At 41.8% G+C, this 15245-nt stretch overlaps 1 protein-coding gene across 2 annotated transcripts in view; it reads left to right on the top strand.

Annotated features, from left to right (window-relative positions):
* ATAD2 (ATPase family AAA domain containing 2) overlaps window positions 1-15245 on the top strand; it is a 96684-nt gene that overhangs the window by 18977 nt on the left and 62462 nt on the right. Inside the window, exon 4 of one of the 2 annotated variants that reach the window (XM_054497487.2) lies at window positions 474-1163. In XM_054497487.2, coding sequence (XP_054353462.2) covers window positions 993-1163 — 171 coding nt within the window. In that variant the 5' untranslated portion in view covers window positions 474-992. Of the gene's footprint in view, window positions 1-473; window positions 1164-15245 lie in introns of those variants that run through there. The other variant, XM_063669060.1, reaches the window with a different exon arrangement.

The following is a 15245-nucleotide window of genomic DNA, read 5'->3' as shown; positions in this document are numbered from 1 at the left end:
ATATGTACGTTCCGAAACACATCTAAAAAGTATTTGTTGTTTATCTGAATTTCACATTTAACTGGGAGTCCTGCTGTTTTTGAGACAGGTTCTTTTTTTTTTTTTTTTTGAGACGGAGTCTTGCTCTGTTGCCCAGGCTGGAGTGCAGTGGCACGATCTTGGCTCACTGCAACCTGTGCCTCCCGGCTTCAAGCGATTCTCCTGCCTCAGCCTGTGAGGAAATTAGAACCCGGGGAGGTGAAAAATTTGTTCGAGATCTTCTGCGTGGGATGATCAATGGCAAAGATGGGTACAGAACCCGTGTCCTTAACTAAACGATGGCACTCTGCTGGCTCGCTTTTAGCTCCTTGTGTTTTCTTTCTTTTTGGTGGTTAACTTGTTTTCGTCAAGCCCTCAATTATTTTAAAAAAAAAAAAGTTCTTAAGGCTCAAAGTCAAAACCTGTCAAAGGCTGAGTGCTTTATTTCCCTTCAGTCAAGGACTGGGCATTTTGCATTTGAATCCTGGATGGCGGGAAGCAGCAAGCAGGTGTCAACAGGGGTGGGGAGGAGACGCCGACCCCACCAGCCAATCAGAGCGCGCGGAGGCCTCCCTTCCCCCTTCGCCGTCCCCGCGCCAAAATTCCAAACGGACTACGCACCGCTCTCACCGTCTCCTTCCGCCGAGCTCAGCGAGCCGGAACTATGTGAAGAAAAAGAAGTCAGCGTTTTCCCCAGGACTCTCCGCTCAGGTCCTCTATACTGTCGGCCTGTGTTCCTCTCCACATTGGCCCGGCCTCCTTCGCTCTACAAATGGGAGAAGAGTTTCGAGCCTAATGTTCTATGGTGGTGGCGTGGGCGGGACAGACAGCGGAGGGATTCTGGGCGCGCGCGCTGCGGCCGCTGGCGCGGAGCTTGTGGCGCCAGAATTCGGAGCGCGGAAGAGCCCGAGCTGCGGGCGCCTGGCGCTGGAGCCCTCTCCGGTCGCGCACGCCGAGGACATTAGGGAGAGAAGATGGTGGTTCTCCGCAGCAGCTTGGAGCTGCACAACCACTCCGCCGCCTCGGCCACGGACTCCTTGGACCTGTCCAATGACTTCCTCAGTCTGGAGCAGATCGGCCGGAGGCGGCTCCGCTCGGCCGGCGCGGCGCAGAAGAAACCCGCGGCGACCACAGCCAAAGCGGGCGTGAGTACCGGCCTGAGGCGGGCTCCCTGGGCGGTTCCCGTGGGAACTGCCGGCAACCCGGCGCTCGGAGGGGCCTAGGGGTGGGCGTCGCCGGTCGGGGTGACAGTTGTCGGGGGAGAAGTGTGGTCGAGGACGAGTGAAATGGTAGCTCTCGGGATCGGAGGTGCGGGTCGGGTTGCTGAGCTGAGGCTGGCAGGGAGAGGACTAAGCATTTGGTCACCACCTACTTTTACGCAAGAGGAAATCGAAGCCCGCCACAGCAGAGTGCGGTCTGGGGCCAAGCCGCGGCTGTTCGGCCGCCCGCACGACCCCCCACTCCCTGGCCGATCGATCGCCCAGGCTCCTGCCCTAGGTTCGCATCAACCTGGAGGCAACACGCATCCCCTGACTGCTTTCTGTCTGCGCCATAAACGTTGTGGGGGAGGGGGCACAGGGACAGACAGGTGGTAATTCAGGTTCTCTGACCTCCATTAACGATCCAGAGGGGTTCCGTAATAACAGCGCAGTGAATAATACCAGGTTGCATAATGTGGAGGGATGAGGACCAGCATTTCCTGTACCCCCCCCCAAGCCTCATCATAACCCTTTGAGAATGCATAGTTGTGATATCTCTTTGACAGATGAAGAAACGGACTCAAAAAGGTAAACAGTAAGGGGTAGATCTAAAATTGGAACTCAGATTGCCTGCCTCCCAAATCGTTCCCTTTCTATTCCGTCATGCTGCAGTTACAAGCAGTGTCTATAGGGGAAGTTTGGAAGGGAGGAAGGTCCTCTTGAAGTGCTGCTTCTAGGTCTGAAGTGCAGTGACGGTTTTTGCAGGGCAGAGTTAAAGCTGAGCAGAGTTACTCCCCTCCCATCCACCTCCCCACCCCAGCTGCTGAAAGAGGCCTAGATGGAGGGGTTTCAGCATTCACAGAAGGTTGAAGGAGTCGAGGAAGCTTGCTAGTAAATTTAGTTAAGGCAGTAAGTAATATATAGTTGGACTGAAGGTGTTGGAGTGAGTGAGGGTAGGCATGGAGTAGGAAAAATAGGACCTGAGAGAAGGTTGGGAACTTGGGAGTGAGAATGAGAGGCGTAGGAGAAGTGTGTGGTGGAGGTGACAATGTAATCCTCTTCAGTTCAGCAGACAATTTCAGGGTCTTGTATTAAGTCTTCTATTAAGATCTTGTATTTAGATAACTATATAAAATTAGTTGCCAGTATCTTTTGTGGGCATCCCATTCTGGTTGCTGCTCTACTGAGGGGAATGGGTTAAAAACTATAGTCCCTTCAATCTCTGAAATTGTGATTCTGAATTGAAAAGACAAGTAATTTCCTGATTCTCAGGATTTGTTTCTCAGTCATCTGCCAGGAATTGGCAGAGACCTGGAGAGGCCAAACACTTCTGCACTGAAATTGGTTACCTGACTTAATCTGTGTTCAGAAAAGCTGTTTCAATACTGATTGATTATTTATGTCCAGGGTAACACTAGATCCTATGAACATAATGATATATACTGATGTATTGAATACTGGTTAAATACATAGGCTCTTTTTTTTTTTTCTTCGAGACAGAGTCTCACTCTCTCATCCAGGCTGGAGTGCACTGGTGCGATCTCGGCTCACCGCAACCTCCACCTCCCGGGTTCAAGCAGTTCTCCTGCCTCAGCCTCCCAAGTAGCTGGGATTACAGACGTACACCACCACGCTGGGGCTAATTTCTGTATTTTTAGTAGAGACAGGGTTTCTGTATGTTGGCCAGGCTGGTCTCGAACTCCGACCTCAGGTGATCCACTCGCTTCAGCCTCCCAAAATGCTGGGATTACAGATGTGAACCACCCTGCCTGGCCAAATATATAGACTCTTAAGAAAACTGTTAATTATGAATTTCAGTTTCAGCTTCTCAGGTTTACCAAAATCAGCAGGTTTCTACACTTGTTAAATGGGGTGCTACCCACCACATCGGTAGTGAGGATTAAATGTGATCATGTATGTAAGGAGATTAATTGAACAGTTAGCATATGGTTAGGACTCAGTCATTGTCAGCTATTAAGACCATCGTCAGTTTTAGTTAATGGCCACTCCGTTTTTTTTTCAGTTCCTCAGGAAAAAAACCTTAGGTCGTTGTTGACTCCTCACATCCAGTGCGTTAGCAAATTCTGATGGCTCTACTTTCAAAATATATTCCAAGTCTGACCACTTTATATGTCCTCCAGTGTTGCCATGCTGGTTCAAGCCATAATCTCTTTCCTGGATTATTTATTTATTTATTTATTTATTATTTTGAGACAGAATCTTGCTCTGTCACGCAGGCTGGAGCGCAGTGACGTGATCTCGGCTTGCTGCAGTTTCCGCCTCCTGGGTTCAAGTGATTCTCCTGCTTCAGCCTCCCAAGTAGCTGGGATTACAGGCACGCACCACCACGCCTAGCTAATTTTTGTGTTTTTGGTAGAGACGGTGTTTCACCGTTTTGGCCAGTCTGGTCTCAAAACTCCCGGTCTCAGGTGATCGGCCCACCTCAGCCTCCCAAAGTGCTGGGATTACAGGCATGAGCCACTGCGCCTGACCATCTTTCCTGGATTATTATAATAGATTCTTGATTGGCCTCCTTCCTATTATGCCCCACCTTCCCTCAACAGTGAATTCTCTTTATTTATGTATTTATTTATTTTTGAGACAGAGTCTTGCTCTGTCACCCAGGTTAGAGTGTAGTGGCACCAACACGGCTCACTGCAGCCTTAACCTCCCAGGATCAAGTGATCCTCCCACCTCAGCCTCCTAAGTAGCTGGGACTACAGGGGCACGCCACCACACCCAGCTCATTTTTAAGTTTTTTGTAGCAATGGAGTCTCACTATGTTGCTCAGGCTGGTCTCGAACTCCTGGACTCAAGCAATCTTTCAGTTTCAGCTTCCCAAATTGCTGGGATTAAAGATGTGAACCACCACGCCCCACAAATAGTCAGTTCTTAATGCAGTGAATCTTTCTCTTTTTTTTTTTTGAGTTGGAGTCTCGCTCTGTCACCCAGGCTGGAGTGCAGTGGCGCAATCTCGGCTCACTGCAAGCTCCACCTCCCGGGTTCACGCCATTCTCCTGCTTCAGCCTCCTGAGTAGCTGGGACTACAGGCGCCCGCCAACACGCCTGGCTAATTTTTTGTATTTTCAGTAGAGACGGGGTTTCACTGTGTTGGCCAGGGTGGTCTCGATCTCCTGACTTCATGATGATCCGCCCTCCTCAGCCTCCCAAAGTGCTGGCATTAGAGGCGTGAGCCACCGCGCCCAGCAAATGCAGTGAATCTTTTAAAAAGTCGAAACAGTTGATCACTTAACACCCTCTTGAGACTCCCTATCTAAGTAAAAGTCTATAAGTTTGGAAGCAGCCCTAAGGTTCCCTGCATCCTTTATAATGACATCTTTTTCTACCCGTTTACAAAACCACTCTATTCCAGCCACACTGGCATAGCTACTTCTTAAATACCAGGGTCTTTCCATTTGGTATACCTCTGCTGGAAATACTCTTCCCCTTGATATCTGCATGACCCATTCTTTTAACTTTTTTTTTTTTAACATTATTTTAAACAAAAAAACAAAACCCCAGGAGTTATAGTACTTTAGTGTGGTCCAGAAATTGTACATATAAATAACTCAGTCCTTATAACCTTATGTGGTAGGTAAGATTTTTTTTTTTTTTTTTGTATGAGAAAACTGATGCACAGAGACTTAAATAATTGCCCAAATTCACCTTATAGTAAGCTGTGTGACTGTGATTCAGATTTAGGAGTCTGTCTACCTCAAGTCTTTGCTAAAATTTCACCTTTGCAATGATGCTTACCATAAGCACCATATTTAAAATTACAAACCACTCACCTGACATGCCTCTCCTAGCACTTATCACCTTCCAACATTTTCTATACTTTTCTATTTTTAAGTATTTTTCTCTCTTCCCGAATCAGAATGTAACTGCACGGGAACTTGGATTTTGACTTTTTGTTTGGCAATGTTATCCCAGCACTTAGAACAGAACCTAGCAGGAAGTAAGTGTATATTAAATATTTGTTGTTGATTGTTCTTACTCTAAAGAGATATAAGTCTAGCAGAGGAGACCTAATAGCAATATACGAGACTATTTGCCATAAATCCCATATTTGTGGTATATGGTGGTTGAGCAATTAGAATGCACTCTGCTGGATGTTGTAGGGTAGAAGGGATTCCCCTGCAACCCCCACCACAGTTCCCAGCAGGCATTATACCTTTTCGAGACAAAGTTTTCCTCCCTTTTATACATCAAGGTGTCTGTGTAGACCAAATTATAATCACAATGTTACTTAATGAGCATGGGATTGGATTGAAATAAATTGGTGGTCTTTAGGGGTAATATTCATACTGACAAGCCCATCAGTATCAGAAATGAAACATGTCTCTGTAATTGGAATGTTTTCTGATTTGGGGGCTTTATATTCAATACGTTTGGTTGGATTACACCTTGCTGTTTTACATCAATCATGCATTTCAGAGACTTCACTCCCTGATCACCCTGATTATATTTGGATATTTCTTAGTTTCCTCAACCACATATTTATTGACAGAGCATTTCTTAGGCTAGGCTACTTTTATGGGTGGTTACATTTATTCATATTAATTCATTAACTTGAATTTTTCCTAGTCTGATCTCAGACTGACCTTTTTTTTTTCAAAATTTCTCATTACCTGTGATCAGGCTGATCTTATCTTCAAGTTCTGAGGTTACCTATAGTCACCTATTTATTAACTCCATTCTATTTTTACATTTTGAATATGATCTCATTCAGCTGGGCTTATAGATTTGTGTTTTTGTTTTTTCCTGACTTGTATGGGTTCCCTGAATATTGTGGTGGTGGTAGTCTAAGTTTCTTTCTTGTTGTTTTTTTAAAACTTTTATTTTCATCCTACCAACTTTATGACTTTGGATATCTTTTCTGTAGTTTCTTTTTCTTCCAGAATCAGAGTAGCCATTGTCTATTTCTGTACTTTCTTTGTTTTCTAAGGTCTGAGGTTTTTTGGTTTCTGTAAATTTAGGGTTGTTTCTCATGTTGAAGAGTCACTTAAGGATGGATAGTAGGGTGTTTTTTTTAAACTGATGATGATCGTACATTACTTTTGGTTTTTTTTTTTTTCTTTTGAGACTGTGTTTTGCTTTTGTTGCCCAGGCTGGAATGCAGTGACGCAATCTCTGCTCACTGCAACCTCTGCCTCGTGGATTCAAGCAATTCTCCTGCCTCAGCCTCCGGAGTAGCTGTAAGCGCCTCCCAATTACAGGCGCCTGCCACCATGCCCAGCTAATTTTTGTATTTTTTAGTAGAGACAGGGTATCAAACTCCTGACCTCAGGTGATCCACCTGCCTCGGCCTCCCAAAGTCTGGAATTACATGCGTGAGCCACTGCGCCCAGCCTACTTTTGGGTTGTTTACCTACATTTTTATTTTTCCGTGTGTTAGGTAAAATAGAACATTCTGCAGTATGTAGAAGGTACTGTTTTAAAAATTGTATGTTTATTTGAAAGTCTGGAAAGATACTCAAAACTCAACACCAATACGTGTAACATACAGGAGATTTTAAAAACTTAAAGCATAACACAGTACAGAAACATGAAAAGTATACAGCTTAATGAAGTATCACAAAGCATAGATAGGGAGCTTTTGGGTGTGGCAGTGAATGGTGTTCCCTGGAATTGTGTGACATGGCAGTTCTGTATTCAGTCATAAGCAAGAAGAGGCCCTTGATTTTAGGTTTAGAAGTTGCAGCTTTATTTGGGAGACAGTGAAGAGCTAGAACAGGGATCTGATGAGACAGTGTTTAGGATGGATTATAGTTAACAAATCTAGAGCTAAGAAGACCAGTTAAAAGATTATAATGGTAGGCTGGGTGCGGTGGCTTATGCCTGTAATCCTAGCACTTTGTTCGGGAGGCCGAGGCGGGCATATCACCTGAGATCAGGAGTTCAAGACCAGCCTAGCCAACATGGTGAAATCCCGTCTCTACTAAAAATACAAAACTTAGCCGGATGTGGTGGTGTGCACCTGTAATCCAAGCTGCCTGGGAGGCTGAGGCAGGAGAATTGCTTGAACCCTGGAGGCGGAGGTTGCAGTGAGCGGAGATTGCGCCATTGCACTCCAGCCTGGGCAAGAGAGCGAGACTGCCTTAAAAAAAAAAAAAAAAAAAAAAAAACTTATAATAGTAATAGCTACCACTTATATAGCAGTTGCTATGTACCAGGCATAGTACTTGATAAGACACATATATTTCTCCTGTTTATTAACTATTATTATTCTCATTACTAGATTCTTAGTCTCTAGTATCCATATACTAAGTATTCTAGATTCCTAGATCCTTAGAGTTTAAATTAAGGTGGTATTAGTAGGAATGGAGAAAAATGTCAAATAATACAGCACAGGATCTGAGAGTTGTTTGAACACAGGGAGGGAAGACAGTGTTGTTTCCAGCTAAAGAAGTGAGCAGTAGACCATTGGGAGTTTTGTTTTTGTTTTGTTTTTGAGACGGAGTCTTGCTCTGTCGCCCAGGCTGAAGTGCAATGGCGCGATCTGGGCTCACTGCAAGCTCCTCCTCCCGGGTTCACGCCATTCTCCTGCCTCAGCCTCCTGAGTAGCTGGGACTACAGGCGCCCGCCACCACGCCTGGCTAAGTTTTTGTATTTTTAGTAGAGACTGGGTTTTCACCGTGATAGCCAGGATGGTCTCTATCTCCCAACTTTGTGATCTGCCCACCTTGGCCTCCCAAAGTGCTGGGATTACAGATGTGAGCCACCGCGCCTGGCCGACCATTGGGAGTTTTATGCCAGAATTGCTAAGAGGTTGGGACTGCTTATCCTTGAGGATGAATAAAAAACAGCAAAGCACAGGCCGGGCGCGGTGGTTCACGCCTGTAATCCCAGCACTTTGGGAGGCCAAGGCGGGCGGATCGGGAGGTCAGGAGATCGAGACCATCCTGGCTAACAAGGTGAAAACCCAGTCTCTACTAAAAATACAAAAAAAAATTAGTTGGGTGTGGTGGCAGGCTCCTGTAATCCTAGCTACTTGGGAGGCCCTGGCAGGAGAATGGCGTGAACCCGGGAGGCAGAGCTTGCAGTGAGCCAAGATCGCGCCACTGCACTTCAGCCTGGGCGACAGGGCGAGACTGTCTCAAAAAAAAAAAAAGAGAAGAAAACAGCAAAGCACAAAAAGAATTAAGGAGGACTGAAGCAATGCCTATATTTTAAAGGTGAGAAGTTGAATCATGGAACCAAGAGTATTAAGTAAACCAAGGGATCGAAGCATTTTAAGAAAGTAGTAGCCAGGCACAGTGGCTCACACTTCTAATCCCAGCACTTTGGGAGGCCAAGGTGGGAGGATCGCCTGAAGCCAGAAGTTGGAGACCAGCCTGAGCAGCATAGTGAGACCCCCCCCGCCCCACCATCTCTAAAATAAAAAATAAAAATTGGCTGGGCATGGTGGCTCACACCTGTAATCCCAGCACTTTAGGAGGCTGAGGCAGGTGGATAACTTGAGCCCAGGAGTTCAAGACCAGCCTGGGCAATGTGGTGAAACCCTGTCTCTACAAAAACCAGCTGGGTGTGGTGGCGCCTGCCTATAGTCCCAGCTACTCAGGAGGCTGAGAGAGAGAATCGCTTGAACCCAGGAGGCAGAGGTTGCAGTGAGCTGAGATCGTGCTGCTGCACTCACTGCACCCCAGCCTGGGTGACAGAGCAAGACTCCGTCTCAAAATAATAAAATAAAATAAGATAAAATACGTAATCAGTAGCCAGGCGTGCTGGCACGTGCCTGTAGCCCCAGCTACTACTGGGGAGGCTGAGGCAGGAGGATCTCTTGAGCTCAGGAAGTTGAGGCTGCAGTAAGCCATGATTGTGCCACTGTACTCCAGCCTGGGTGACGGAGCAAGACCCTATCTCTAAAAATAAATAAAGAAGGTAGTGATCAGTTCTGTAGAAGTCAGTGACATAGAGAAAAGACTATTGGATTTAGCTATTGGGAGACAGTTGTGAATGTACTGAATGAGCTGTAGAGGTAGAAACTAAATTGGAGTTTACCGAGTAGATGGTGAGGTGATTTAAACTCATGTTTAAAGACAAAGCTAAGGAAGGATATCACAACTATAGTGATATAACATGTATATCGTGTATTAGAATATACTGCTGTTTAAGTTTTCAAGGAGCCCTACATTTGTGTTGAGTACATCCTATTTCAACCTTATTTATTGATATTTGAATTGACTCAAACAACTGACCTCCCCTCCAAACATACTTTTTAAAAAATGAATTTAAAGCTTGAATAAGCTTGGCCTTCTGTGAAAAATAACGTAGAATATTTTTATTATGCAACTGTGTCTTTATTTTATTGCTGCTTTTTCTCTGTGTTAACTTACTGATTCTGCAAGGTTGTGAGGGACTTAAAATTTAACAAAATACTAACATTTCCTCTCTTAAAACTTCACTTTTAAAGAACTATAAGTGCTCTCAATATTTAAGTAGATTTTAGCCAAAGAATAAATGAGAATATTACATCTCTAGGTTAAAATTTCAGATTAAGTTTGTTTTCTCCTGGTTTTTTACTTTTTAGGAATTTTTTTCTGGTAATACATGTGAAAATGTGAAAAATAGAAAGTGAAAGTCCCCATCTCTGTCATCCACTGTTAATTACTGTTAACAGTGTTGAACTTACCTCTTGGGAATTAGATGACTTCGATTTAATACCTGTGCTGGTCTTCCTTAGGAAATAAGATATACACAAGATAATTCATCTAGAGATATTTATAACATCAGAAAAAATTGCAGGCAACCTAAATATAATACATTCAGCAATTTGTTAAATAGATTCATGTAATGGCTGAAATACTATTCATTCATTAAATTTTTAGAGTAATATTTAATGAGATGAAAAAATGTTGATATTACTAGAAAAAACTTATAAAACGTATATAGTATTATCTCAGTTTTAAAATCATGTAAATATGTTTGCATAGGAAAAAAATGGTTTTTGCACCAAGAGATTAAAAGAGGTTGTCTGTGGGTGGCTGAAATTAAGGGTGACATTTTCATTTTTCCAGTTGTAATGGGCATGTATTGCTTTTATTTTTTATATTGCTTTAGTTAGAACTGTTTTTGAAAGATGCATTTAAAAATTTTTTGTGTATGCTCTATATAGAGGACTCCCAAATATATATATATATATTTTTTTCTTTTGCCCACGTTGTTGAGTCTTTCTTGCTGCCTAGTGCTTATTTGGAGAGAATGACAAGCCATTCACTATGCAAATCAAAGATTCTCTTATACCACTTATAAGATTGTCTTCCAAGTTTCTTAGGAAATGTTTTTTCCTAGTATTGTCCCCACCCACCCCTTTTCTTGTTTTGTAAGGAAACAAAATCTTTTTTTATCCTCAGGAATATGGTAGCATTTATTTTCTTTTTTAATATACCAAAATATACATAACATAAAATTGACCATTTTAACCATTTTTAAGCTTATAGTTCGTTAAGTACATTCACATTGTTCTGCACCATCATCACCATTCATCTCCAGAATTTTTTCGTCTTCCAGAATTGAAACTCTGTACCCATTAAACACTTACTCCCAGTTCCTCTCTCCTCCTAGTCCCTGGCAACCAATATTCTACTTTTTGTCTCTGAATGTGACTGTTCTCTGAATCTCATATCCCTAGACTAATCATATTTGTCTTTTATGACTTGCTTATTTCACTTAGAATATCTTCAGAGTTCATCCATATTGTAGCATGTGTTAAAATTTCCTTTTCCAAACAAAAAGGAATAATATTGTATGTACCACGTTTTATTTGTCCGTTCATCTGTCAGTGGACACTTGGGTTGCTTCCCCTTTTGGGAATTGAATAATGCTGCTATGAATATGAGTGTACAAATATTTGTGCAAGTCCCTGCATTTGCTTCTTTGGGTATATACCCAAAAGTGGAATTGCTGGATCATAGAGAAATTTTGTATTTAACTTTTTGAGGAATTGCCTTACTATCTTATGTTACCACCAGCAACACACAAGGATTCCAGTTTCTCTACATCCTCACCAACAATTGCTATTTTCTCCTTTTTTTTTTGGTCAATAGCCATCCTAATGTGTGTGAAGTGTTATCTCTGGTTTTGATTTGCGTTTCTCTAATGACTAGTGATGTTGAGCATCTTTTCATGTGTTTATTGGCTATTTGTCTATCTTTGGAGAAATCTCTATTGACATCTTTTGCTTATTTAATTGGTTTGCTTGTTTTGCAAAGGAGTTCTTTAAATATTCTGGAGCAGCTATGTGTGTGTGTATGTATATATAAAACCCTATATACCTTATCAGTATATATATATAAAACCTTATATACCTTATCAGTATATGATTTGCAGATTTTTTTCCTATTCTGTAGGTTGCCTTTTCACTCTGTTGATAGTGTTCTTTGTGCATAAAAGGTACTCATTTTGATGAGGTCTAACTTACATATTTTTATTTTGTTGTCTGTGCTTTTGGTATCATCCAAGAAATCATTGCCAAATCCAATGCTGTTTTCTCCTAAGAGTTCCTGAATTGTGTTTTAGTTCTTTATTCTCTCAGTTTTAAGTTATCATCTCAACTTCCCCCTCATTTATTTCTTTCAAAGGATGTAATTTCTGTCATCTTTTGATGTTGACATTAAAAAGAATAAAACTATTATGTCAGACTTTACGTGTATCCACTGCAGTCGAAAAACCAGTTATGTTTTGAAACATTTAAAAATAATAACATGAGCAAACTCTTAGCAAACAAAGTTTACCTTGATTCTTTTTTTTCTCTCTTTTAATTTGCATTTTCAGTCCACTTAACCCACTGCATTTTATGGTGATGTGAAATTTTTTTCTATACAAGCCGTTTATTTGAAATGTCTACTATATGTAAGACAGTCAGTGTTAGCATGCTCATCAATAACAGTAGAAAAATAGAACCAGTGGAAACCTCTGTATAGCTGTAATGGTACTCAAAAGAGAATTGTATCCTTTTAAAATGTTTTACACAGGTGAATTCAAGTTTGGAGGTACCTAAATAAAAATACTACATATTTCTTTAAAAACTTTTATATACAATTAAAGTATAAACAAGTTGTACAAAGTACTGGTTATGCAGGTTGTAGACAACACTTGAATAGGACATGAAATCAGGTTAAGAAAAATTTCTGAGCCTTAGAGGGCTTCTGAGTGCCAAGAAATAAAATGTTTGTGGGTAGAGTTGTTAGAATTAATGCTCTGTCAATCAAAACAAGAACATTATCTACTTGGCTTTGAAATGATAAAACTTAGAAAGTAAGATTTTAAAAAATTGTTTCGCTAATCTTTGTATTGTTCCAATTTTGTGAGCAAGAAAAGATTTTATGAGATCTCACGTGGTTGAAGTTCCCTTACCCACCCAATTAGTTCATGTATCTGTGGATGTATCGTAGTTATTGCTAAAGACAGTGTTCTCTTGAAAATGCCTTGCATGGGCCTGGCACATGAGTGCTTATTACATACTCTTGCTTTCTTGCCTCTGGGTTGGGGAGGCACTGCACTGCAAAGGGAGCCCCTCCATTCTGAAGACATTGCTAGGGGAGAGTCTGGACTTCTACCTGTAACCAGAGTGAAGGGAAAATTCTTGCCTTGTCAGAGATGGATCAATGACCATGAAAAATCTACCCTGTGATCTTTTTCAGTCTAAGCATTAAAAGCTCCTAAAGCAAAACAAACAAAAAATCAAGACTGTGTTTTTGTGTATCAGTTCCCTTGTTTTTATAAATGTAAGTATTGTTCATATAAATAAGTAGACAGTAATAAAAGGAGTTACGCTTAGCAGTGCCACTCAGTTTTTTTGTTATACATCAAAAATCACTTGCCAAAAATGATTTTTAATGTTCTTTTAGCTTTATTAGGTCTCCTTTCAATTTTATTGAAAGCAGAGAATTGAAAACCACCTAATAAGGGAAAGTATCTGTTGCCTTTCTTTAGTCATTCAATTTCTTTTTTTCTTTTTCTTTTTTTTTTTTTTTTTTTTTTGAGACGGAGTCTCGCTCTGTCACCAGGCCGTAGTGCAGTGGCATGATCTCAGCTCACTACAACCTCTGCCTCCCAGGTTCGAGCAATTCTCCTGCCTCAGCCTCCCAAGTAGCTGGGATTACAGGCGCATGCTACCACACCCAGCTAATTTTTGTATTTTTAGTGTAGACGTGATTTCACTACGTTAGCCACAATAGTCTCTATCTCTTGACCTCATGATCCCCCCGCCTCAGCCTCCCAAAGTGCTGGGATTACAGGCGTGAGCCACCACGCCTGGCCTAGTCATTCAATTTCTTTTTTTTTCTTTTTTTTTTTTTTTTTTTTTGAGACTGAGTTTCACTCTTATTGCCCAGGCTGGAGTGCAATGGCGCAATCCTGGCTCACCGCAACCTCCACCTCCTGGGTTCTAGTGATTCTCCTGCTTCAGCCTCCTGAGTAGCTGGGATTACAGGCATGCGCCACCTCGCCCGGCTTATTTTTTGTATTTTTAATAGAAACAGGTTTTCTCCATGTTGGTCAGGCTGGTCTCAACCTCCCAAATTCAGGTGATCCGCCAGCTTCAGCCTCCCAAAGTGCTGGGATTACAGGCATGAGCCACCATGCCCAGCTGTCATTCAATTTCTTAACACCTATACCAGTGTTTTTCTTTGGCTTTATGAAAGTTTTTAATACCTTGAAGTGTCTGCAATAGTGAAATTCAGAATGGGTGAGAGATAGAACTTTATTTTATTTTATTTTATTTTATTTATTTTTAAAATTATATTTTAAGTTCTGGGATACATGTGCAGAACGTGCAGGTTTGTTACATAGGTATATATGTGCCATGGTGGTTTGCTGTACCCATCAACCTATCATCTACGTTAGGTATTTCTGCTAATGCTATCCCTCCTCATGCCCCCCACTCCCCGAAAGGCTCCAGTGTATGGTGTTCCCATCTCTGTGTCCATGTGTTCTCACTGTTCAACTCCCACTTATGAGTGAGAACGTGCAGAAATACGTTAGGTATTTCTGCTAATGCTATCCCTCCTCATGCCCCCCACTCCCCGAAAGGCTCCAGTGTATGGTGTTCCCATCTCTGTGTCCATGTGTTCTCACTGTTCAACTCCCACTTATGAGTGAGAACGTGCAGTGTTTGGTTTTCTGTTCCTGTGTTAGTTTGCTGAGAATGATGGCTTCCCAGCTTCATCCATGTCCCAGCAAAGGACATGAACTCATCCTTTTTATGGCTGCGTAGTATTTCCATGGTATATATGTGCCACATTTTCTTTATCCAGTCTGTCATTGATGGGCATTTGGGTTGGTTCCAAGTCTTTGTTATTGTGAATAGTGCTGCAGTGAACATGCGTGTGCATGTGTTTTTATAGTAGAATGATTTATAATCCCTTGGGTATATACCCAATAATGGGATTGCTGGGTCAAATGGTATTTCTGGTTCTAGATCCTTGAGGAATCGCCACACTGTCTTCCACAATGGTTGAACTAACTTACACTCCTACCAACTGTGTAAAATTGTGCCTATTTCTCCACCTCCTCTCCAGCATCTGTTGTTTCTCGACTTTTTAATGATCACCATTCTAACTGGTGTGAGCTGGTATCTCATTGTGGTTTTAGAACTTTCTTTTTTAAAATGGAGAAGGGCAAATGAATGGGATGCCTTGTGCCTTTTCAGGCTGATCAGTTTTAAGAAAAAGTACATATGAAAGTTGATAATTTGGAAATAGATTCCCTTTAAATATTCCTTGGAAAATGGAAGTCTTATACACTACACTGATCTAAGATGTAAACATTTGTCTTAAAAATAATACACCACCCAAGGTGTAAGTATTCTTTTTTCAAACATCCTCAAATATAGGTACATTGATAAAGTTGGTGACAAATCATACACATCATTTAATATTTTTGAAGTACCTGTCTAATTTTTACACAAATTATTGTGGTATAAATATCCTTTTTATTGTGAACCAACCAAATATTTTGCTCAAATCAAAAATAAATGCCCTGATAAAACAACATTTGACAATAGAGTAAAGCCAGCCTGGGATG

This window comes from Pongo pygmaeus, chromosome 7, assembly GCF_028885625.2.
Source record: "Pongo pygmaeus isolate AG05252 chromosome 7, NHGRI_mPonPyg2-v2.0_pri, whole genome shotgun sequence".
Classification (NCBI taxonomy): Eukaryota; Metazoa; Chordata; class Mammalia; order Primates; family Hominidae; genus Pongo; species Pongo pygmaeus.
Note: the sequence above shows the minus strand (reverse complement) of the source record. Positions and strands in the feature narration are given on the sequence as shown.